The following is a 27340-nucleotide window of genomic DNA, read 5'->3' on the forward strand; positions in this document are numbered from 1 at the left end:
AGCCTAGCAGTGCTCCTTGAACAGAATCAGTATATACATAATTGTGAAATGAATAAAAAGGGCTATAAAAGTCAACCACAGTTTTAATAATACATAACTTTCATTGTTTACTGATTATAGACCAGGTACTCTACTCTGGATTATCTCATTTAATCTACATGATGAATTTAATATGGTGGGTTCTTCCATTATTCTTATTTTAAAGGTGAGAAAACACAGAGAATTACAACAGAATTTCCAGTATACTTTGTAAGAGCATAAGAAATGAAACAATCAATTTAGATAATCTATGCAGAAGGTTTATACAACTTTAAGCAATAAATATAGCCTGAATGCCTTCTACCTATCACATGGTATTATACTAGGTGCTGTGACATTAGGAAGAATCGTAGGTTAACACAATCAAAATATAAACAAGGTATAGGCTAAATCCTGTTCCAAATAAATCCCACTACAATTATCGCATATCCTACCAAAATATTAACAAGCCTGACTTATACCTAATAATCCCGTCACACAAAATTCTTGTCAGGTTTAGACAATACCTTGGAATTTGTGGTAAAAACTCATGTTCGTATGGCACATCACAACATTGCTCCTGCACAGAATCTTGTAATCCTTACAACACCCCTGAGAGGGAGTCATTACTAGAGATTGGTTGGAATCTACAAGTACTTAGATTCCTTATCTGATCCCGGGATGTTCCTTATCAAGCTTTAATTCATGTTCTGCGCTTGTTTGATGGCTACTGTCCAGGATTTGGGGGCAGGGAAGATGGAAAGGGAAGGAGTTTTAGACAGGCCACCTAGGAAATTGGTTTAGGGTTCCAGATTCCTATCATCTTCAGAAATAATGGCCTCGGGCTGAGCAAGACATGAAGACAGTGTAATTAAAAACTTTCTAAGAGGCTTAAAGAGGCAAGTTGCAACAACTGATCATTTTTGGGGGCTTGCGGGGTGGGGGGGTAAGCATTCGAGTTTAGAATAAGCCTTCATAGGGAACAACTTAACTAGTGTCAATAGGAACTAAGGCATTCTTATTGAGCTCCTTTTTGAAAACATATTTATTAGAGCTCAAATCTTGGTCCACCTTGAAAAAATAAAGCAATATTCAGTACACACTAAATGGTCAACTTAATTTTTAACGGATAAATGACACGGCAAGAATAGTTCAGGTACTTGTAAATGCTAAATGTCCGGGTATGTCTTCATTGGCTTTTGAACAGTTTCAAAGAGCAGACGTGAGGATTCATTAGCTCTTAGCACATATGAACCTGCTCCAAAGGCAGCCAAGAGAGTTGCCTAGCAACAGTGCATTTTGCATCTCTCATCATCCCCAAAGATGCTACAGCAGCAGCGGCTAGGTCAAGCCTCTCATTAGCAACCTGACAAAGGGTTTCTATCTCCCATTCTGCAAAATTATTTTTATTTCCAGGTGAAGCTCAAATATCTACGTATTATTCCTACTGACAACATTTTCCCTTCCCTCTCTTCCTTCTTCTGACCAACCCCTATTTCAACAGATAGGTTTTAATGAACCCATCAAAATATCTGTAACAAAAGCAGGCATTGAGAAATCCAACAGAATTTATATGCTTATGCACATCACGGTAACAGCTGCACATCTTTGGGGCAATAAAGTAAGTAAGTTTTAGAAGAAAAAAAAAGATGCTAAAATCAAATAATGGGAAGAGGAAATAGGTAGGATTTCAAAATTCACCAAAAAAACACCCCAATTATTTGCAAGGCTCTTGATTTCTTATTTCTTTCTTTTCTCCCCACAAAAGCTAATCTCAAGCACATAGAAAAATAGCAAAAAGGCAGAAGATTCAAGAGTGGTAATTCCAGAGTGGATCGACAGATTATAATGAATGTAATCCATAGGAAAGGAACTGTGGTTCCCAATTTAATAACTATGTTATAATGCTGCACCTCAGATCAATAGCTATTCATTCCCTTCTGATAATATTTCTTAAAATATTTACCACTCAGCATGGTTGCCATGCAGAACTAAAAAATATATTCACATCGTCGTCCTTATATACACTCAGAGAGCCTTAGAAGAAAATCAACAAAATAAGCAGACTTCTCATTTCATGAATTTTAAAGTGCTTAATCCAGATTTTGACATAAACCACATACACCCGTGGTCTCTGAGCTTCCACGCGATCACGGATTTCCCTAAGGAAAAGATTGCAGAATGTGCATGACATGTTACGAAAGATAAAGTGTGATACTATTAGACCCAGATTAAGAATGGTGTAAATGAGGAACATTCAAAGGCAATCGTCATCACACCAAGTCAAAATCGGTAAATTTTTTAAGTGATCTGAAAGGAACAATGTGATTTCCACCCCCCCAAGACCCCTTCCCCTTTTTAAAATGTACAAACAGCAAAGAATGAATCCTTGGGACGATTTCCCAGAAGGGTGTCATTTACCACTAAAATATTTCATTCCAGCAGTTGAAAGACCATAAAAGGGTGAATGTCCTCCAGAGCCCCTAATAACGGTAATAGATCTTGTGTTACTATTCACAAGTGACCTCTCAGTCAGGCGATTTAATTTTTCCCTCTGCAGCATGGTTGGTTTCACACACAGTGTAATAACAGTTTTTGCACAACAAGACAATTCATCCGATTAGAAGGACTGTATTAAGTCTTTCATGAACAGCATGTGTCACTACTGCTTTAGCAGGCATTTGATTTAAGACAACCTAATATATGCGTGCGTGATTCTTCATTTTTCCACCGTTTTAAAGGAGATTCCTGGACTTCTTCAGCAATTTTGCAGACCATTGCCTGAATCCTCCCTGGCTTCAAAAAATAACTAAGAACTCATCAGATGCTCACTGAGCACTTTAAAACAGGTACCAACGATTTTTCAGCAGGCAACAGAAACGTGCATAGGGCTCCTGGTTTCTACATGGGTTAAATGAAATCCCACCAATGCTTCCAAGGAGAAGAAAGAAGAAAAGGGAGAGAATGGGCATAACTGATTACTGCAATGACTTTGATGCATCGCAACATTTCAGCAACTCACCATTAATTATAAGGGCCATAGGACATTGCCTGTAAAAGCTTCAGATAAAGTGAACTGGGAGACTGCCATTGGTAAACCTCAGCAAAGAACAAAAAATGTAAAAAGTGGAAACTAAAGGAAAAGGTGTGAAATTATCCAACCACAATCCCTCCCAACAATACATGATTTGGCATCATTCAGTTTCCACAGAAGCCTCAGCCTGAGGATGTCTACACATTTCTACACATTTCACTGCCTTGCTGATGCGATTAAGAAGGTTAAATGCAGAAAGGCTATAGTTGTACCCGGTGGGGCACGGGAGTTCAACAGCATCTGGCTGGGGGGCGGGGTGTCTCCAAACAGACCAGTTCCACCACTCTCCACCCACGGATAAAATCCAAAGGCAGAGAGATGAGAGGTGGGAAATGAGAAAGGAATTTATTTCAGTGAGACAAACCTCCGGATGACAGTGCACTTGAACCTCAAAGACTGTCTCCAAAGTACTAAAAAAAGACTTCCAGGTTTGTATAGTGCAAATGTAGGACAAAGGTCAATGGGCAATCCACGTAGGTGGGCAATAAAGGTCAGGTCCATCACTGCCTTGGGGTCAAACACTTGGGGTCTTGCTGGCTCAGGGTAGTCCCCATTGCTTGAGGGGATAACTGGGGATCCCTTCAGGGAATGCCCTGCTGTTGGGGGGGAGGGGTGTCTTTTGACTCAGTTCAGAGATAAGATGGAAAGAAGAACTTAATCAATTAGAAGTCTGAAGTCCAAACGAAGTCCTCTTTCACAGTGACAGCTGGAGACACTCTAGAGGGTTCCCTTCACTCACTCCCTTTAATAGATGCTGATAGGCGGGGCTTCCCCCTTCCCTTGCCGGAAGTGGGCCAGCCCCTCCGAGGAGAGGAGGCACTCCTGCGCTACATGACTAGGCGTGTCCTTCCAGCTCACCTGCCCCCGAGGGACCCTCCTATGGCTCCCTGGCAAGCAGCCTAATCCTACAAGATTAAGCTCTCTTTAGACTCCCGATACAGGTGAGATGCTCTCCTCCAGTCTGATTGTCCTACATGGTCTGTAGGAATCCTATTTCTTCCAAGTGTGTAGAGTCCTCTAAGCAAACCTGTAAGATGGGAGAAGACAAGTCCACTGTATTCTCTTGCCCATACTGCCCGCTCTCTTTCCACTGGAAACACACACATCTTCTGTTCCGACAACTTCTAGGCACACAAGCCAATCTCTACATGGCCAGTACTCGCCCCAGCTTCAGCCCTCCTCGCTCCAGGGCTAGCCAGCCCATCGCTCTCTTTCAGATGCTAGATTTGGGGGATATTCATACTAAATATCCGCTCACCCTGGCTGCCAGGGATACACAGAGTTGGCTCGGACAGACATGGGGTTCCACTGAAGTCCGTGTCACTAGGCTTGAGGTGAGAGAGGCTGGCAACTGTAGGACTCAGCGCGCCAGCAACTTGCCGCAAAAATCCCCCTCTTCTCTTCACCTATCCTGTCATCTCCTAAATTCTAGACCTTTGCTGAGTGACGGGTTAAAAACTGCAATAGTACTCAGTCATCGAAGTTTATTCCTATTACTCTCCAAGTTCTGCTGGATGTTCTGTCTCAAAATTCATTTTGTGGGGATCCTCGGTGGTCCAGTTGTTAAGTGCCTGCCTTTGGGTCAGGTCACTGATCCCAGGGTCTGGTACGGAGCCCTGCATCAGGCTCCCTGCTCAGCGGGGAACCTGCTTCTCCCTCTCCTACTCCTGCTGCTTGTGTTCCCTCTGCGGCTGTCTCTCTGTCAAATAAATAAATAAAATCTTTTAAAAAGAGGGACGCCTGGGTGGCTCAGTTGTTTAAGCCGCTGCCTTCGGCTCAGGTCATGATCCCAGGGTCCTGAGATGGAGTCCCACACCAGGCTCCTTGTCCAGCAGGGAACCTGCTTCCCCCTCTCCCTCTGCCTGCCACTCTGCCTGCTTGTGCTCTCTCTATGACAAATAAATAAATAAAATCTTTTTTTTTAATCTTTAAAAAAGAAAAAATGCATTTTCGTATTACAAGTTTCCCGCCAACACTTTTTTTTATTTAAAGATTTTATTTATTTATTTGACAGTGAGAGAGAGAGCACAAGCAGGCAGAGAGGCAGGCAGAGAAAGAGGGGAAAGCAGGCTCCCTGCTGCGCAGAGAGCCCAATGCAGGGCTTGATCCCAGGATGCTGAGATCACAACCTGAACCAAAGGCAGAGGCCTAACCCACTGAGCCACCACCAACACTTCTAACATCCTGTCATATAACTTCATCTCCTGAGAGAAATTCTCATCTCCTGCCTGACTGCAAGGTTCTCCAGATCTTGCTTCCAGATACTTACCCAGTATCTATTGAAGGAACGGTTTCCCATACCCTGTCTACCTCAGTTTTGGAGAGGACTCCTTGCTGCCTCGTTCCCCACCCCATGACCTGCCACACATTTCTGTCTTTGCACCTGCCCTTCATCCTGCCTTCCCTGTCCCCTGCAGCAGGGAAACCTGTGCTCCCTCACCCCCTTCATGTATGTTCTACGGACACTTACTTACTTCCACAATGGCACTCAACATTCTGCACTAAACAGTAAATTTTCATACCTCTGTCAACACACTAAGCTCTATGATTTCTGAAAACAAAGACTACACCCTTTCTTCTTAATATTACCAGAACCGGCCATATAGGAAGTTTGCGAGAGAGAGAGAGAGACAGAGACAGAGACAGGGAGACAGAGAGACAGATAGAGAGAGAGAGAGGATAAGTGACAAAATGAACGTTTTGAAAATGCTTAATAAAATGAGACTAGTAAAAACAAGGTATCTACCAGTACTTCAAGCAAAATAATTCCACGATAATTCCACTTACATAGATCAAGATGCACCATTAAAAACTGAATACAATTTGACAACTAAATACACTTAAATAGAGTAAAATGCCACCAGTGTAATTATCACTAATAACAATTCAGACTACTGGAAACAATGAAGGTAGGTAAGACTGGATTAGAGAAAAATGTTAAAGAAACAAAATTCGATTACTTTCATGTACATACTGTAACAAACTAATTAGCCAAGTGTTGCCAAGTACCAGTCCCTGCTGATATGTCTTAATGAATAGATAATGTGATCATTTTAAATTGGCACATTCATTGTGCTTGTGCAAATGAGCAAGCCCAAACTGCCTAAAAACAATAGCTTCAAAATCAGCTTATGTTTTAACTCAGCCTGTATCTAATTACGCTGAACCCTAAATTAATAGGATTTCACTTAATAAGATTTTACTGTAATCTAACCGAACCTAAATTCTATCCCTGGACTCCACACTGTTCCCTTTATTAGTCTGGACAACACACGACAATACTGGAAAATAGGGTATGGTTGGTTCTAGTAGGGTTGATACGTGCATTTAATATATTTATGTGTTCATTCAAGCGGGAACAAAGCAGGTATTTGTCCAGGAACTAATCTGACCAGGAGTGTCCAAGGTCACTAGGAGATAAAACAAGGAGATAAAACTGTTTCCTTTAAGGAACTCCTTTTATCTAAGTCCACTTGTAATCTATTGAAAGCTTCCACTGAAGACCAATTACATTCAAAATAACTCTAGGACATCTAAAAATGCTAATCTGCACTTACTCACATTCAATCATCTAAAGCACTGTTTAACTCTGTGGTATGATATAACTCAGGTTACATATATTTTTACATAATCTTTTTCTCTAGGTGGTGGGGAGGGACACAAATTGTCTTAAATGCAGCTATGATCCACTATCACAAAAATGCTACTGAACAAGGAGAATAGGACATGAGGTCTCTGAAAGCCCCATAATACACTGGAAGCCTGACACACAGAAATCCACCCAAGTCTCTCCTTAACTACTTGCCTGGCTCCACTGAGTTTGCAACCATGCCTATTCATTTGAAATAAACGAACTTCAGGAAGCCCAATTGCATTACACAACTGTTCTGACAACTTGCCAAAGAGTCTATTACACTACCCATCATGGAAAACTCAAAATTATCACTGGTACGGTAGGAGTCCAGTGTGAGAAAAACAAAGGGAGAGAATCAGTCTCAAGACTTTGGGTAAGGGAACTTTACCAGCTGTCCTACCTTCAGAATTCTAGAATAGACCTTTCCCATCAAATCCACCAAATCCTGACGCATTCTTTCAGTTACAGCTTTCACATAATAGCTGCAACTGTGACAGTCAGTGACTTTTACTCCCCAACACAAAAAAATTACATCTGAAATGAGAAATATATTACAGCTAGGAAACCTATAGTTCATATGCAAAAACAAAACCAAAAAACTACTCCAGCACCTCCAGAAATTTATTTATTCCACTGGTTGCCCAACAATGGTACTCAAGGAGGATCATATAAATGCCATATATAAAAAGTAGTGTTTTGTATAGTGTTAAAACAGGCAAGGGGCACCTGGGTGGCTCAGTGGGTTAAGCCTCTGCCTTCAGCTCAGGTCATGATCCCAGGGTCCTGGGATCGAGTCCCACATCGGGCTCTCTGCTCCCCAGAGAGCCTGCTTCCTCCTCTCTCTCTCTCTGCTTGCCTCTCTGTCCACTTGTGATCTCTGTCAAATAAATAAAATCTTAAAAAAAAAAACAAGTGTTAGCAACTTCATTAATTAAAAAAAAAAAAAAACAGGCAATGTATGCTTCTTCTAGTTAATTTCAAAGATATTCTTTTTGAACTTGTATTCGACCTGCAAGACTAGTTTATGAATCACCTACCTCAGGCAGTCTTCCTGTTATGATTCCTCCACCCCTCTGGCCTCCCTCCCTCCCTCCAGTAACACACTGCACTTCCCTGTGTTATCGCACTCACCACAAAGGTATTCTGATCGGATACTGCTATCTTCCCTAAGCACTGTGAATTCCCCAATAAGGGTCTTTGTATCCCAAGTTCCGGTTAAAACATGCATCCCAAAGAGGTTCTCCAGGACTTTTTTCTGAAGTACTGATGCCATCTTGCCCTTTCAAGATCCTGAATCAGCTCTGTATCTTAACTCTATTTTAAAGGTTTCAAACCTAATAACCAACATATAATGTTCTTCAGCACTGACAGACATTATTTTTCAAAGAGACTACAACAACCTACTTTTTTTGTTTACTAATAGAACTGACTTCGATTAGATTTCAGAATCTCCCAGTTAGGATCATTACAAACCAAAAAGTATCATATCATTTTGACCATTAAGCGATAATCCCAACTGCAAGCATGCTTGCTGATTTGCTGATTCACTTGGACTGTCTCAATCTTCCCTTTGATGGATGCCTTCAGGAGTTAGGATGGTATATAGGTTTTCTAGTTAGGTATAAAGAGCTGGCTAAATGTGATTTGCCTATTTATAGAAGGCCCAAAGGGAGCTAGCATAATGGAGGCCCCCCCCCCAAAAAAAAAGTCACACAAGATTGAAGACCTGCCCAGATTTCAAACAAACATTGATATTCTTCTCTTAGCATGTAATTCTCTCTACAACTGACTGGACCAATCTTAAAAATGTGAAGTTAGGGAATCTTGTTTGTTCTTTCAAAAAAAATGTTTTTAATAGTTTAACTAAAAGTTGTAGAGACAGTATAACATACTGGATAAGAGCACAGACTCTGGAACCTTTTGTGCTGGGTTCAAATCCTGGCTTTGCCAATTACTAGCTGTGTGACTTTGGGGAATTTAAGCAAACTCTGTGCCTCAGTTTCTAAACAGTAGTGGTAGCAACTTCAAAGAGCTGTTTGTGAGTTAGTTAATAGATGCAAATAAAGTGATTAAAATAGTGACTGGTATGTTATAAGCATATGTAAATGTTAGCTATTTTTATTTGCTATTACTTTGTTCAAGGAGAAACTATAGTTTCTAATGGGTAGACCACATTTAAAACTATTTAGCACTGAAGATTAAGGATAGAAGAATTTATTCCAAAGCACAAGCCAGGCTATCAAAAGGCCTAGAACTGGTTTACTCAACAGAACTCAGAATTCAGTCAAGCTGGCAAACATGACCAACACTTTCCTTTTGGCCCCTTGGCACTATAACATGAAATTGATTAATCAAATATCTTTCTGCCACAAATTTATGGTAATGAATCAGAACCCATATACCAATTAAAGATAGTTAACAGCAAAAACAAAATGAAATGTCTCGCAATCACAAGATCATTAAATTTCAATCCACGATAAATATTTATGATGTGAATTCCGTATCTAAAGTGTCATATTAGATGCCACTGTATTTTGGTGACATTTTATAATTACATCAAACTGTTTCTATACATTTCTAGTATTTCAGAATACTGCTGAAATAGTTACTGCTTCTACACTGCTTATAAATTACACCTTTCCCATATACTGCCAATGTTATCTAATTTATTAGGTTATTTTATAAAGAAAACCAACTGGTTTTGTACACTTATATCTTGTATCTGTCCACTAATGAACTCTCTTATCCATTCTAAAAACAGCTTTAAGTAAACTCTCTTGGATTTTCTAAGGAGTTCTGGCTTTTCCCTTCGTATTACGTAAGTTCTAGTTGTTTTTCTTGAGTGAACAATGGCCAGAACCTCCAGAAAAATAGCACCATGACCATCAGCCGCATTTTTCTGATTCCTAACTTCAATGGGACAGCTTCTAAATGAAAGCTGACTTGGAATCTACCTATGTCAGTAACAAATAACTTTTGTCCTTTGTGAGGCTTTTTATCTTGGACTCTGTATTACCTACCCTGGACGATAACATTACCACATCTTCTACCTTAATGATCTACCTAGCTTTTGTTACCATTTATTTTCAATTTTTGTCACTTGTTTCAAGGTTTGCCTCTTAAAAACATTAGAGTGTATGAGCCTTTCTTTTGATAATTTAATTCACTCACAGTAACTGTCCTAACTGGTCTACTTGGAATTATTCCTACCATCATATTTTATGTTCACATTTACCATCCTTTTAGGCTTTCTTCCTTTTTCCTTTTGTTTTATTTAGAAATTATAAATCACTAATTGTTACTAATAAGGGCTTATGCACATATTTCAACTTTTTCTAACATCAAGAACTACTCATTTTCCAAAACAATTCCACCCTCAGCACATTCTCAACTCTTAAAACCATCACTACCTACCCCTACCATGTTTTAGAGCTTGGACCTTTGTTCCAGGTAATTAATTTTCATACTCTATAAATAATTATTTTAGGGACGCCTGGGTGGCTCAGTTGGTTGAGCGGCTGCCTTCGGCTCAGGTCATGATCCCAGCGTCCTGGGATCGAGTCCCGCATCGGGCTCCTTGCTTGGCAGGGAGCCTGCTTCTCCCTCTGCCTCTGCCTGCCATTCTGTCTGCCTGTGCTTGCTCTCGCTTCTCTCTCTATGACAAATAAATAAAATAAAATCTTTAAAAAAAAAAAAAAAAAGAGGGTGCCTGGGTGGCTCAGTGGGTTAAGCCGCTGCCTTCGGCTCAGGTCATGATCTCAGGGTCCTGGGATCGAGTCCCGCATCGGGCTCTCTGCTCAGCAGGGAGCCTGCTTCCCTCTCTCTCTCTCTGCCTGCCTCTCCATCTACTTGTGATTTCTCTCTGTCAAATAAATAAATAAAATCTTTAAAAAAAAAAAAAAAAAAGAAACTTAAAAAAAAATAATTATTATTTTAAACTAACCATAAGGTTTACTGGATATTTTGATCACCATTCAACATTTCTTCTCTGTGCTTTCTTGGATTCATTTTCCATTTTGTTGAAGCACATCCTTAAGGGGTTTCCTCCCCTCCCTACCCCCTAAAAAAATCAGCAATCAAGAAATGCTCTTGAATTCTTGCACACCATTGAAAAGCCTTTATTACCAGTCGTAAAAGGTAGGATAATGGGGATGAATAATCTGGGTACAAAGTGACTCTCCCCAAGAACTTAGAAGGCAATAATCCCATGTATTCCACCACCCAGTGTGCTGCTGCTAAGAAATGAAGATCGGGGCGCCTGGGTGGCTCAGTGGGTTAAAACCTCTGCCTTCGGCTCGGGTCATGATCCCGGGGTCCTGAGATCGAGCCCCGCATCGGGCTCTCTGCTCAGCCTGCTTCCTCCTCTCTCTCTGCCTGCCTCTCTGCCTACCTGTGATCTCTATCAAATAAATAAATAAAATATTTTTAAAAAAATAGAAATGAAGATCAATCTTAAAGTTTTTCTTTTCCCCCTTCTTCTCTAAAAATCTCTCATGATTTTCTCTTTATCCTTTAAGTTCGGGGGACACATTTAGGTACTGATCTATTCTTCCATATGCTACTTGGCTTTCAAAGGGCCCCAACAACCAGTATCTTTGTGTCTTTTTTCAGCTCATGAAATAGTTTTCTGTCATGTGTTAAATTTCTCTTTCATTCTCTCCAATCCCCAAACTGGAATTTCTACAGAACGATATTACAACTCCCAATACTGACGCTCAGTGTCTTCACTTTTTAATTTTTTTGTTGTTGTTGTTCTGCATTCTGAACTATTTACTTGCATGTTCTGTAAATCACTAATCCTGTCTCTGTTTACATACTGGGGCAATCACATTTTCCATTTCTAAAATCTCATTATTGAATTTCTTCTTTCTCACAGCAGTAATTTTGTTCACCATATAAGAACACAGAATGATAGAACAGCTTTCCAATCCCTCTCAGGACTTAGATTGTTTTTCATTATATTCTTCTTCCTGAGTTCTCTTTCTTCTGGAAACAGATTCTTCGGTTACTAATGCTTGTTATGTTTTCTCCAAGTCTGGTGACTCTTCATTATCCACTTCTATTTATGAATCATGCCAAGTCAGCTGTAGGGAGCTTGCAAGGGTTGCTCCTGTAGATGTAAAGCAATGTTTTCTTAAAGACTGTCCTCTCATCTGAAGGGCTAACTAGGAAGAGCTGAAGAATGAATGGTAAAGGATGTCAACTGGCAGCTTCACTTGGGTGAAGCTGGACCATTTCTGGCCATGATACATGTAGCCAGGAGACCAATAACACCTCCTTCTTTTCCTGTCCACTCGTTAAAAGACGACATTTTTTATTCTGGCAAGAGTGGACTTTGATGCGTTTTCCCGTGGAGGGGAATTCCTCGCACCAGTTTTGAAATTCAAAGTTGTCACAAAATCTGATCTCCCTCTTCACCAACACTAGAAGCCCATTTCAGGCAGGTAATTCTGTTGGAGAGTCTCAACCAGAAGACAACGCTACTCTATCTGGTATTTAACAGGGAGCAAACAAACTCCACTATTCCAAATGCAGTTCAGGGCTTTACCCCACCCCCTCTCTATATTCAGGACTCAGTGACACCACAAGACAAATGTTTCTGTTTCAGTGTATTAGAACTACTGACTATGACGGTGATATAGGGTGGAACTGAAAATCACAATCAAACAATTTCCGCGACAATTTTAAGTTATTTACAATCTATGGGCTCCTCAAAAGAAACTCTGCCCAATAGGAACACTCAGGGAGGGCAAGAAATTGATACAGAACTCCTTGCTGGTATAAATTCTAGGCTTTCTGAAATAAAAGGAAAAAACAAAAACAGTGAAAGGTTCAAATGCCAGTTGAAAACATTCTACAGGTATCTATGTGGGGTTTAAAAAGAAGAAATAAGCACACTAACACCAAACGGAATAGATACCTGACCTTGAATTTCAGTCTGTGTTTCTCTTTGTCTAATTGTTTCATGTTGACAGGCTCAGCCCAATTTTGCTCTAGGCATAATCGATGCTATGGCTAGGAGGGAATAGTTGTACAGCACTTCTTATCTGTAAAGCTCTTTATTAAAAGTACCGTACATTCTGGCTTGGTTTTGCTGGTGTGAAGAACACAGAAAGCAGACTGACTTCAGGGGGTAGCAATTCATAGAACTCAGTGACAATAGAACAGAGTGCAAAGTGTCCAAAGACTCTTTGTGCAAGTTCTTTTATAGAATATATTTTCTCCTTTTCTCCCAGCAGTAACTTACAGACCATTAAATTTCACACATTTCCTATTCATTTTCCATGTTAAAATATGGCTTATGACCCAGAGTGGAACTATCACAGAATTCTGCCCTGAAAGTCAGCTTTTTTACTATGTGATAATATACAACTTTTGAAAGACCAGCAAGTCATGGGCCATGAACCTAGCCACATAAGTGATTTCAAATGGCTCTGAAGTGTGTACACTTTTACAAATGGAAAAAATTAAGCCCTGAAAACATTACAGAGGATAAAATTAAATTATCAAAGAAGGCAATTGTTCCCATTAAGCAAGACCTTTAACTAGACTTAACAACCAAAACGTAAAAGGGAAATAAAAGACCCGAGAGTTGTAAACTCCAAGTAAAAAAAATTAATTAAAAAAAACAAAAAACAAAAAACAGCATCTCTCTTCCCACTTCCAAACAAGAGAAAAGTAAGCAAGTACCAAGGGTTTGAGAGGGGCAGTGAGTTTCACAAAACTCAATTTGTTACGTTCTTCAATGACAGTAGGTTTTAAGGAAGGAATATGTACTTCTCTAAAGTCAAAGTTCATAAACTTTCCCTTTAGACATATTCCATCAGTCAGTCAAAAAGAAACTGATGTACGTTACATGTAGTATTTAGAGTTATTCCATTGAAGTTGAGATACTAAGTTCTAAGATTTCATTTTCAACCACCTACACCTACCTAAAAATTACTAACCCTTGTGGTTAAAATTCAATGCCAATACCTATGGAATCTTGCCATAAACTCTTACTATATATAGAAAGATAGGGAGAAAACATAATTTCTCAGGTTTTAAAGCCACTGACCAGGAGTCCTGATTTCCAAAAAGACTAAAATCTTTTGTCAGGTGTTCCCCCAACATATAGTTAGAAGATCTACTGTTAAGCACCTAATAATTCCAATCAGGCTTCTGTATAAACATACTGCAATGTGGAATAACAGCTTCCTCCCACACCTCTGTTCTCCAGGATCAGACGGAGAATCTCACTCCCAACAACTATAGGGAAGCTATAGTTAATAACATACATACTCGAATAAATACTTATAATTATAAGTAATTAATATATACTATTATTATAGTAATTAATATATACTCATATAATCTATTATGTTAAATACATAATACAATAACTTATGTTATAATAATTAGTTAATATAATACAGCTAAGCTAATAGGGAAGGTTTTAAGAACTTTGTAACAGCCTTTTCTTCTCACAGGGCCTAGGAGTCTGAAAAACATCTTGGGGGTTTGGTTAGGGGAGTCCCAGGTAAACATATGGAGTTTATCTGAAGTTGGCTTGTTGGTTAAGAGTCAATAACTTCTCCTTAAGGAAATGGTCAGTCTGAGACATTTCTCAACTGTCCACAGTCATATTGTACACAAACTGGCCAGTCATTGGCTCAGAGTTCAAAATAAGATTTGATCTGTCTTTCTAAAAAGCTGTAAGGGTGGGCGCCTGGGTGGCTCAGTCAGTTAAGTGTCTGCCTTCGGCTCAGGTCATGATCCCAAGAATCCCGGGATCAAGTCCCGCATCGGGCTCCCTGCTTAGTGGGAAGTCTGCTTCTCCCTCTCCCCTTCCCCTCTACACATGCTAACTCTCTCTCACCCTCTCAAAAATAATAAATAAAATCTTTAAAAACAAATAAACAAAAAAAGCTGTAGGGGGGCCTGAGCAGCTCAGTCGGTTAAGTACCTGACTAGATCTCAGCTGAGGTCTTGATCTCAGGATTATGCATTCAAGCCCCATGCTTGGCTCCACGCTGAATGTGACTACTTAAAAAAAAAAAAAATAAAATTCCATAAATTTCAGAAAATGTCCTCATTTAGGCATGGAGTCCACATTATCCCTTAATTAACTCGGTAGAGTCCATGTTCACAATTCACTACCACTGATCTCACCCCTGACGAAACCTGGTCCTGAACAATTCACAGAGGTAGGAAATAGCTCTCTGAAGAGGCAAGAATAAGGCCAACTGGACATTACTGTACATGAGCCATGAAGCCATGTGCTCCCATTGCCATTCAGGCATCTCTGAAGGCAGTCCGAATGACTTCCATCAAAATGAAGGAAAATAACATTACTCAGTATCAGAAAGGCAGGAACTATTACATAAAGATAACCAAAAAGCACACCAATCTATCAACTTTCATTTCCAGAAAAAACACTAATTTAGGAAATAGATGGCACTCTCATTTATTATAATCACAGGCTATGATATGAAAAACTCTATCTAAACTAAATCAATGTGTTTAAAATTTTCAAGACTTCCATGGGAATTTACACAGGATGCTCATCCTTGGATCTCTCCCCAGAACACTAGAAGACATTCCTGCCAAGCATGTAAAAGGAACCTAACTTTTACTGAGCACTGCCTGACCTAGCTTGAATCTTCTGCAAATTGAATCTCGTGATGTCTGGGTAAGAAAACTATTGGGATTAGTAGTAACTAATGACAGCATTTCTAGATGGGGGCAGGGATAGGGGCCCTATTTTTTTCAGGTGTCAATTAACTGCTATGGCTTTGGTTAATTACCTGGTTATTTCAACATCATCATCTGCATCCAGTTAACTCTAAAATGATACTCACAAAGCTAAGTTCCCTTCAAACCACTTAACTCCATTTAGTCTTCCATGGCCCTAAAGCTACTAAACCACATGGAAAATGCATGCCCAGCAGGAACCAGGTAGGGGTGAAAGATGAAAACTCACGGAGGAAGAGGATCCATCAGACTGCAAGATAAGTAACACAATCACAGCTTTTTAAAAAGCCCATTTTCTTACCAGTATGAACACTAATAGAACACTGATTCGTACTACCATTAATCAGCACTAAACATAACTGATACCTTAGAATAATAACAAGCATACCAAAACATACTTCAACTCTTTCAAAGTTTTGAAATACTTTTTCTCACAAGATCTTCCAGTAGGATTCTTTCAATAAATCATGGTGACACACAAACTGAATACTTAGTAAGCATAAGGCAGGCCAACGAATTCCATCATAGAGGTTTAGTGACCACCAAAACAGAGGTGGAAGACAGCCTTGAAATTCCTACTCTTAACTGCCTGTTTACTTAACTTCTGCTCATCAGTAGTCTAGGACTTCTGTTTAGTATCACGTGCCCATGAGGGGCACCCGAGTGGCTCCTGAGTGGCTCAGTTAGTTAAGTATCTGCCTTCAGCTCAGGCCATGATGTCAGGGTCCTCTGATCGAGCCCCGCATTGGGCTCTCTGCTCAGCAGGGAGCCTGCTTTTCCATCTCACTGTCCCTCTGTTCCGTCTCTCTCTCAAATCAATCAGTCAATCTTAGTATCAACTGCTCCCGAATCTGAGCCAAAAACTGCTTACACATAATACAGCTTTTTTCCATAAGGTGAGAAAGGACAAACACAAATGAAGTATTAATACATTTCATGCAGTCTTGTCAACTTAAAGAAACAGAAACAACCCGCCAATAACCAAACGCATTTCAACGGAGTCTATTCCAAGTATCTACTCACAATTGGAAAATTGGCTTTTTTCAAACATTCAGTCCTTTCCTTTTGGGCTACTTTACCTAAAACTAAAGTCCAGTGAAAATATATGACATGTTCACTACATAAGGAGGGAAGAAAATAACAGTATCACCTAAGGGCGCCTGTGTGGCTCAGCCGGCTAAGTGCTGGACTCTTGATTTCAACTATGGTCATGATCTCAGGGATTGTGGGATGAAGCCCTGTGTCAGGCCCTGTGCTCAGCAGGGAGTCTGCTTGAGATTCTCACCCTCTGCCCCTTCCCCTGCTCCTCTCTCTCTCTCTCCACACCCCCCTTCTCAAATAAATGAAGAAATCTTAAAAGAAAAACAAAAACACAGTATCTCCTAGTTCAAGGATACTTTTGTCCTTTTCACAAAAACTCCACTTCTAAGTTCTTATTAATGATACTGCCCTTGCTTATGCACGAATCTGAATAGCTCTTTAAGCATTTCACCCTACTATTCATCCTAACAGCACAATGACACTCTCATTTCTCTCAAAACTATCCAAGAAATAATCAAAGGAAGTGTAATATACCAACTTTGACTTCTCCCACTGCTTCTTGAACATTTATTGAATAAATGAATAAACCTGATGGTCACTCTAGTACTTCCCAACGTTTCCCATCTCATGGCACACATGAAAATCAAGTTTCTAAGAAGAGTGGGGAGAACAGCTGAAAGACCAGGTGGCCAGAGGTGACCAGCCAAGCACCCAGAGCTTGGACAGCTACCTGGGTGCCCAAGAGCTTGGAGGGGAGATAGTCTTGGCAAACCTGAAATGCACTTACACCACTTCAGTCTTCCCAGAACACTAACTGAGAAGTTCCCCCACTACATATTTTTGCCTATTTAGCATATTCCCACTTTTATCACCAGGAAACTATTTTTCCTTTGGTGAATCATCCCACCCTCTATTCACAGGATCCTGGTGGCACAGACAATTTCAGGGCTGACACTTCATCCACTTCCATGCTACCCACGATGCCAGTTAAAGTGCATTAAAGTGTCCCATTCTCCTGCCATAACAGTTGATTCAGTGTGAGCACGTGACCCAACAAGGTCTCCCCATCTCCTTTCCTTTTGGATGGAATGTAAGGTTATAAGGCTTTGGGCTGCCGGCCAATTCACAGAGGAAACAAACTATACAGCGAATATACTGTCTAGGCCATGCTTGTTCTAAATTCTGGAGCTAATAAAAGCTATTTAAGACAGATGGGTCTCTGTTACTTGTAACTCAAAGTTATCACCCTAAAATTTCAAAGACCAATGCATTTCCTGAGTATCAACACATAATTTGATGTAATATATGTTTTACATCAGCAGCATACAAAGGTCAGGTAACTTGCTATAGCACTTCTTTAGATAATCTCTGGGCATTATTGATGCATTAACTATTATAAAGATACTATCCTCTAAGGTGTCTGCACTCTAATAAAACATTTATTAGAAACTGATTTATTACAGAAGGTGAAGGGAGAAACAAAGTTGGAAGCAAAGTGGAAATGATTCACATTATGCCTATGCCATATATGACACAGGTACTTGGAGAACATTACAGATCCATGTGGAGAATCAGACCATAAGAGGTCTAGTCAGGAGGAAAATTTTTTGTGATCAGTAGTTGTTTACTTGACTGGAAGAAAAAAGCATGCAAGTTGGGGATAAAAAGAATCCAAATATATTAACTTCTGATCTTAGATGAACGTATTTCTCCCACCTCTACAACTAAATTATTTCCTGAAGGAACACAAATTTTCCATAAAGAGATGAACTTTTTCTTCACTGTATTTGAAAAGAAGCATAAGCACATACCATACCTATTTGGTGTGGAAACCCTTTCCTTCAGTCTATCCAGTGGGAAAAAATTACATTACTTTACCAAATATATGATTAAAGGGGGGAGGGAGAGTCTTAATAACGTCTGCCTACTTATTACACTCCAAGTTCTGTGCAGACAGGAACAATGATTATTCACCATCATAACTCAGCATATTCATCCTTACTATACATAGCAAAGACCCAGTATTGTTTAATTAAAGATTGAAGATAGGATCAAAGAGAAATTAATGCCTATTACATAGGCATCTTTACCCTAAATTAATTAATCTGCATCCACTTCAAAAGATCAATATTAGGGGCGCCTGGGCGGCTCAGTCAGTTAAGCATCTGCCTTCAGCCCAGGTCATAATCCCAGGGTCCTGAGATGGAGCCCCACATCAAACTCTGTGCTCAGCAAGGAGTCTACTTCTCCCTCTCCCTCTGAACCACTCCCCCGACTTCTGTGCTTGCTCCTACTCACTCTCATAAAATCTTTAATTAATAAGTAAATTAAGTAAAAGATCAATATTAGAACTAAGGGATATTCACCTTGGAATAGGCTGCAAGAGTTAACATAGTGTTACAAACGAGCAAATCTACCAATAAATCGTAGTACCAGAATAGCATCATGTGTAGCTTTCACAGTGAAATGTGCCTTCACTGAAGAAACATTTGCATCAAGTATTCATTAACTCAGGGTACAGACAAAAAAGAACCAACTGAGGGGCGCCTGGATGGCTCAGTGGGTTAAGCCTCTGCCTTCTCCTCAGGTCAGGATACCAGAGCCCTGGAATCGAGCCCCACATCGGGCTCTCTGCTCAGTGGAGAGCCTGCTTCTCCTCTCCCTCTACCTGCTGCTCTGCCTACTTGTGCTCTATCTCTCTGGCAAATAAATAAACCTTAAAAAAAAAAAAAAAAAAAAAAAAAGAACCAACTGAGAAGATAAAAACAGCCTCCCAACTCCCCCTAAAAAAGAATCAACCCATAATTTAAGATTTTGATCAAAACCATCTGCAAACCAAGAATAATCCATAATTCCAAGAGTTAAGCTTTACCCCCATTACTGTTCTATTATTTTCTTACTTTACCTGAGAAGAATCTGCTTGGGCTAATAATGTAGTGACCTTCAGTATCTGGCGAAGATTTTGTCCTTGATCTTCAACAAGGAGGTGAGCCAACAGAAGGAAAACATGCACAGGGATCACTGTAGTAATAGGGAGCAAGGACTCTACGGAAAACAGCCAGTCACTGGCCGCAGACTCTTCTCTCATTACTTCAAGGATCCTCCAGGCTGTAAATATTGATCCATACATGCTGGTTATGGGGAAAGCAAGCTTGTAGGAGAGCTGAAAAACCAACAAAAAGAGGCATGAATAAATGAAGTAAGTCTATTTGTCAGAGATATATTCATTTATTTTTTATACTTCATTGCAAGAAATCAATCCTTCCAACAAAGTACAGAATTTTCAATTCCTACCAAAAACTCCCCTGCACATATCTGAGCTAATAGGATTACACAAAAATAAAACAGATGGAACTCTAGAACACCTGATTTCAACTCTTCCTCCTATTTACCAAGTGCTCCTGGTTCCGGCAGAAGGGGAGAAAGGATCAATATACAAGATCCAGAGGCAATAGAATTGGGGGAAAAAAGCAAAAAACAAAAAACAAACCTATTATCACTAAAAAAAAGTATTCACTGGTGAGAGGGAAGATTTTTTTTAATTTTTTTTTTTTTTTTTTAAGATTTTATTTGACAGAGAGAGAGACATCAAGAGAGGGGAACACAAGCAAGGGGGGAAGCAGGCTGCCGGCCGAGCAGGGAGCACAACATGGGGCTCGATCCCAGGACCCTGAGATCATGACCTGAGCCAAAGGCAGATGCCCGACGGAGCCACCCAGGCGCCCCAATAGAAGATTTCTTTTTTTTAAAGATTTTATTTATTTATTTGAGAGAGAGTGCATGCACGGGGGGTAGGGGGTGGACAAACAGACTCTGCACTAAGTGTGGCGCCCAACACGGTGCTCAATGCCAAGCCCGTGAGATCATGACCCAAGCCAAAATCAAGAGTCAGAAAGAGCTCAACCAACTGTACCACCCAGGCACCCCGTGAGAGGGAAGACTAAAAAAAAATCACTGTATTCGCCCCGCTCCAGCTCTGGTAAGAGACAACCCTGGGCAGGTGGCAGACTTGGACTGAGGACAATTCATTTTTGTAACAGACAGAATGTTGACAGGAACAGCATTGGTTCAGCTGGAACCTGGGAATTAATAACTGTGAATAACCTCAGCAATAAGAAACAGCCTGACAGCTCTAAATTGAAATGATACCCAGAGAAGAGGTTATACTTAAGTCAATCTGAGAAATGACTCCTCAAGGAAATAAAGTAGTGCCATCAGGGACAGAGAATAGACAGAACTCTTGCCAAGGTGAGCAGTGTGCCCACATGGCTCAGGAGAAGTCAGAGACATCAAAGAAGCATTAAATATTGCCTGCTAATAAAAAGATTCAATTCATACAGAGCATAATGAAACAAATTAGAAATCTCTAGATTATAACTGTCCTGTTATGAGAGAGTGACTTATACAGATACAGAACTGAAAAAATGGGAAGTAAAAATTAAGCCTTATAGAGGCACCTGGGTGGCTCAGTCAGATAAGCATCTGCCTCCAGCTCTCAGGTCATGATCCCAGGGTCCTGAGATCAAGCCCAGCATTGGGCTCCCTGCTAGGCGGGGAGACTGCTTCTCCCTCTCCCTCTGCCTGCCGCACCCCCTCCTTGTTCTCTCTCTCTCCCTCTCTGTATGTGTCAAATAAATAAAATCTTTTAAAAAATTAAGCTTTATAAAAAAAAAATTTTTTTAAAGTAGGCCCCACACCTGGTATAGGGCTTGAACTCTTGACCTTGAGATCAGTCTCATGTTCTACCAACTGAGCCAGCCAGGCAGCTCTGAAATTTGTTTAAATAATAGCTTTATTGAGATATAATACACATACCATAAAACCCATCCTTTAAAAGTTTACAACTCAGTGAACTTTAGTAATTTGTGGCATCATCACAGCTAATTTTCATCACCCCAAAAGGAAACCCCATACCCATTAACAGTCACTCCTCGTTCCCCCAACACCAGCCTCACAGCCCCTGGAAACCACTAATCAATCTACTTTGTTTCTATTCTGGCTATTTCAACTAATAGGAACCACACAAGATGTGTTTTCTGGTGACCAGCTCCTTTCATTCAGCATGTTTTAAGGCTGATCCATGCTGTGGTTTGTATAAACACTTAATTTCTTTTCCTTGGCCAGTATTATTCCACTGAATGGATATACCACTTTTTAACATTCATCAATTAGCGGACATTGGGTTGTTTCCACTTTTTGGCTATTATGAATAATGCTGCTATGAAGAGTCCTATAAAAGTTTTTGTGAGGACACAGGTGTTCAGTTGTCTCAAGTATATGCTTTAGAGTAGAGAGATACCATTTGAAAGCAAATCCCACTGTAAAAACAAATGAGGAACCTATCTTTATTGACATGAAAAGACTGCTCATGAAAATACAAGATGCACACAGTGTGCCTGGAATGCTACCAATTATTTTTTTAAACAGGGTGGGGACTATATATTTGTATTTGCTTATACATGCAAAGAAAGTTATGGGACAAATACAAAAGAAATTAACATCCACGACTCATTTTTCATTTGAGAGGGTGGGAACTGGGCAACCAGAATCAAGGATGAGAAGAAAATTTCTCATTGATACCATTTTGTAATTTTTGAACCATTTTCATGTGTTATAATTTTTTAAATAATAAATTTTAAAAGTTAAATACTCACATTTATTACAGCCCTTTCTCTCTAAAAATACTTCCCTCACCCAAAGATGAAATTCATTGAAGACCCAAAGATGAAATTCACTGACGTTCTTTAGACAAAGGACAAACAGCATTGGACTTGTGCTTTAAAACACCAGGACGTTAGCACAGGCATGCCAGCTAGAGGTTATTACACAAATCTCTGAGCCTCACTTTGCTCATTTGTAAAATGGAAGTAATGACTACCTTCCTGCCAAGATTACTGAGGTACATAATGACACAATAAAGAACCTGCACAGTCTTTAAAGTTGCAAAATACAGAGAAATATGATCTCTGTCATCTTTAGGAGAGAAAAATAAAACTGGTGGATAGGAGTATAAAAGAAAGTAATTGGAAATCACCATCTACCATAAATTGAGTCAAAAGCAGCAACATTACCCAGACGGGTAAGAGTAAACATACTGAAACAGAAAGAAAATCCTGTTTTACTTGAAGTATTATGTTGATGGTTAGGCTCTGGTTTTTGTCTGTTTGCCTAGGGTTAGAACAGCGGCAGAAGAGCACAGTGTTGAGTGAGACATCCCAGCACAGTCTTGCTGTCCCAGTGAGTGATGGCTGCCCTTGGCAAAGTCCCAGGGCAAGGATGCAACCCAGGGCTTTCTCTAAGCACCAGCTACCAAATCCTGGCCCCACAGCCCGGGGGAGGGCCTGTGAAAGTGCTGGCAGGCTCTCTGTTTTAGAGGAGAAAGCAGGTGTTCAAAAATAAAGGACGTTTATCTTAGGTGAATTACATCTCAGTAAGAAAATACAAGAAAAAAGGAACCATAAAAAAGTAACATTTAAAGGAATATTAAATGGTTGTAAAACATCTACAGATACTAGTTGAGAATCTTTATTTGAAAAAGCTTGTAATAAAAATGTTCGAGTCTGTTAAGTATTAAAATAAGACAGATATCTGATAGCACTTCTTTGCCTAAAAGGGTCTGAACAAGAAACTGTGAGTTCAGTGAACAATACAGATTTTCATTAACTTTAAAGAGTAACACTCGTCTATGACACCGTGGGTGGCTCCATTGGTTAAGTGACTGACTCTTGATTTCAGCTCAGGTCATGGTCTCAGGGTCCTGGGATCAAGCACTGCTGAGCATGGAGCCTGCTTGGGATTCTCTCCGTCTCCGTCTCCCTCTGCCACTCCCTCTGAGGTTTCACTCTCCTCTCATGAGTGCTCTCTCACTCAAATAAATCTTTAAGATTAACACTCCAATGTAATAGTGACCAAAATAGGCTTAACTAAACTGGAGCCACGATTTGATCAGGAGAAGGGGTATGGAAACTCAAACCTGGAGCCCCTTGAAAGGAGGACAAATTTTTGCCAGACCCTTCTAGCACGCACCAGAGGAGAGGCAGAAGACTGGACTAGACAAAGCCTCAAGAGGCTCTTTCTGCCCTATACCTCCATGAAGAATCTAGTCCAAGAGTGAAGAGGTTTGGGAGGGCTGCTTATCATCCAAGGAAACCCCCACCATCCTCAGTATTCATGTGATTCAGAAGATGATGGAAGATATGCAAGGTCTAAGACTTACTAATTCCTCTTAACTTCCAACGAAAAGTTTCTAAGAAGCCAATTTATTTTAATGTACCATGACTTAATGTTTTTTTTTTTTAAGATTTTATTTATTTACTTGACAGAGAGAGATCACAAGTAGGCAGAGGGGCAGGCAGAGAGAGAGAGGAGGAAGCAGGCTCCCTGCTGAGCAGAGAGCCCGATGCGGGACTCGATCCCAGAACCCTGAGATCATGACCTGAGCCGAAGGCAGCGGCTTAACCCACTGAGCCACCCAGGCACCCACCATGACTTAATGTTAACCTATAAATCTGCAACTGTTCTATTTACTTGCAAGTTCAGCACAAAGTTGACAAATTACCAAAAGGGCAAAAAAAAAAAAAAAAAAAATCAAACTGGAGTCAGTAGGATGTAGGCTCTATAGTTAAACAGTCAAAATCTGAATCTCAATTCTATTCTTCAATAGCTGTGTAATCTGGGCAACTCAACTTCTCTAGCCTCAGGCTCTTCAGTTGTCAAAGGAGTGTTCTAAGAAATCATCAGGAAAATGCAAATCAAAACCCTAAGGAAAAGGCACTTCACACCTGCTAGAGGCAAAAACATAGGTAGTGACAAGTGCTGGTGAGGATATGGACAAGTTGGAAGCTTCAGGCTTAGCTGGTGGGCTGGTGGGCATGTAAAATGGCATAGTTCCTGTGGAAAATAGTCTGGTAGCTCCTCCAACAGAGTTAGCATATGATCTAGCAATTCCACTCCTAGCTATCTACCCAAGAGAAATGAAAACATGTCCACATAAAACTTACATAGGAAGCTTCATAACAGCACTACTAATAATAGCCAAAAAGTGAAAACAACCCAAAAGTTCATCAGCAGATGAATGGAAAAGTAAAATGTGGTGTGTATCTATGCAGTGGAATATTGTCCTGGGATTTCTCCTACCGTGTCTGCCAGGGGCATATAGGAGAACCCAGAAAATGTCTTCCTGTGGAGGACCCAGGCCACCCCATTCACACCCCAAGAGGTGGTTTCCTACAGACCAGCTCTGGCCTGAGGCACCCGAGAGAATGTCACCAGCTAGCAGGCCACAGCCACATCCTCTCTATAAGGTCTCATCTTGATCTTGAGTAGGGAGACCCTCTCCATTCCTTCCTTTGGGTAATCTCTCCAGCCCTAGAAGTAGCAGCTTCTCCTTACATTTATCAATGAATATTCCTTAGAGCCTCTTTTATAACTTTAAGTCATGGGAGAGCATTTACTAGTTAATAATTCTCTGTATTAAGTTTATCTTTGTTCAAATTACCAGCAGGATCTCTCTCTCCTGCCTAGACCCAGACTCATGCCCTGGTGCTTTCTTTCTCCCCACCACATTCTCTAGGGGCTGGGGCACAAAGATTTTAAGCACATTAGAATTTACAACTATTGTCTGATTTTTTTTTTTTTTTTTTGGCCTAGGAAGACAAATAGGTGGTTTTAAATATCCCATTTAATAACTTAATAGAAGAAACCTTGTTTTTCACAGACCACTAAAAAATATTAAAAGCTTCTGGGATTATGTTAATCCTTAAAAGAAGGTGAGTGGTTGCTTTAATAACTTACTTTTTTTAATTCTTAAAAACTGGAAATTAAAATGTGTGTTTCATTTCATGGTTATCAACACATCAGAAATGGGTAGGGAATACAGAATTGTGTGGTACAGAACATTTACCCTTGTTTCCGTTCACCGGTAGAACTGGGCTTCTTAAAAACTGCTCTAGTTCTAAATCAAACACACTAAGTCAGAGTCACCCATCTAAAAAGAAATAATAAAAAACAAGACCTGTGGTTTTATACAAAGGTCTTTCTGTAACATACGGAGATGGGAAAATGATCTTCCATATCTTTAGGAGAAGCACACATCTCTCAGTGAATAGAAACTTACTGAATGATTATCATGTGGTAAACAATGTGTCAGGTGTTGAGAATGTGAAGTTAAGTATATGACATCCTATCTTATTTCAGTATGTAGAGTATTCAATTAACAACTGGCTAAAAAACTTTGAAATATTTCATCTACGATCGGGTCACAAAGATAAAGCAAAAACACTTCAGTGGAAAAAAAAATACAAAAAGTTCAACAACTGTTGCAATTTCAATTTCAACATGCTTAAGAGAATACAGGCAAAGTGTGAGAAAGACCAAGATCCTTTCCCTCAATGAGCTCGCAGCACAGCTGGAAGAACACACACATAGCCCTCGAACTTAAGACACAACACGACTGAGTGATACTAAAAGAGCTGAGGATGCCAAGAAAAGGGTCATGAATTTGGACTCCAGGAGGCTGAGAACAACTGGCTGGGTCTTGAAGAATGAGTAGGTCAGGCAAAGGAAACAAAAGAGCATTACGAGCAAAAGCAAAGATTCAGGGAGAGAACTGGAGAGTTTGCATCCTGTTAAAATTTACAGGTATGTCTGATAAAGAGGCCTGAACGGGCGCGGAAGGAAAGCCAACAGCAAACTGTGGATTACAATTTTAAAAATGGGGATCATATCTCCAGTCCCAGCTCCTATTCTGCTGCACGTTATCACAGGAGAATGTATATGGCCCTAATAGTATCCCTTCCTCGCCCTTCTTCACCAGCTGCTGAAGAGTGAGTCTAACTATCAGAGTTAGTGAATAAGATTCACACACACGTGAGTGAACAGTAAAGCGTACTGGAGTCAGGACGATTCTCAGGAAGTATCCATTGTCTTAGTTATGTGTCTGACCCTGTCATAAAGGGGTGAGAAAGCTTTTTGTGAGCTGAAAGAATAGAAGTCTCAGACACGGGGACATCTTGCCCTGCCCCCAGGTCCATCCAGAACCCAACCACTGCTCTCCAGGACCAAACCACAACAGGGAGTAAAACGATATTAGAAAATTTGGGCCACGTTCTGTCTTATCAGGGTGGAGGCAAGAAGTTCCTTCTCTCAGGCAAGTCAACTACCTACTTCAAGTTTGGAAAGTTCTAGATGAGCAATTAGGAATTCGGAAGCTGTAGAATAAGGTCAGTTTGCCTATACACTGGTTTCTGCCCACACCCTCAAACCAGGAATTACAGTGCCTGCATGTAGGCTGCGAGGACATTTAACAACACACAATGAGGCACAACCCTGCTTGTGCAGACGGAGCGACTGGCCTGCATTTATGTACAATCTCTCTCTCCATGGCAACATGTTTCACCAGTTTCACTTCTTTAATCCCCATTCAATCCCCATCAAATTCATAGCTGGGAAAGTAATACTACATTTTACTGAAGGCAACACTCAAATACCAAAGGAGAAAACGTCTAACCAACGTGGGCCCAGAACCCAGCCACTAACCAGAGGCTGACAATACTTTTACAGTCTCTTAACAAAAACAGACAGAGAAAGCAGACTGAGGTTGGTCAGCAGCGGGGAGCGGGGATGCAGTGTGGGAGACCTGCAGTCTTCCAAGGAAGGCAGCAGTGGAGGGCAGGACACAGGAGACAACAAGAGCCATTTTGTCAAGGAAAATGGCCTAAGGTGCCACATATTAGAAAAGAAGTCTAGAAGCCTCAGGTCTTACAGATAGAATTTCCAGGCACTTGAGGAGATTTCCCCCCTTGGATTGTCCCAGATGTAAC

The 27340-nt window shown here is 40.4% G+C and overlaps 1 protein-coding gene and 1 non-coding gene across 2 annotated transcripts in view; both read right to left on the bottom strand.

The window, feature by feature from the left end:
- FOCAD (focadhesin) overlaps positions 1-27340 on the bottom strand; it is a 311074-nt gene that overhangs the window by 181081 nt on the left and 102653 nt on the right. The window contains exon 11 of the mRNA XM_044265592.1: positions 19426-19683. Within this exon, the coding sequence (XP_044121527.1) occupies positions 19426-19683 (258 nt within the window). The remainder of the gene's footprint in view (positions 1-19425; positions 19684-27340) is intronic.
- LOC122917917 lies at positions 22748-22876 on the bottom strand. Its single transcript, XR_006386530.1, has one exon. It is a non-coding gene; the product is annotated as a small nucleolar RNA SNORA30/SNORA37 family (small nucleolar RNA).

This window comes from Neovison vison, chromosome 9 (genome assembly GCF_020171115.1).
Source record: "Neovison vison isolate M4711 chromosome 9, ASM_NN_V1, whole genome shotgun sequence".
Lineage (NCBI taxonomy): Eukaryota > Metazoa > Chordata > Mammalia > Carnivora > Mustelidae > Neogale > Neogale vison.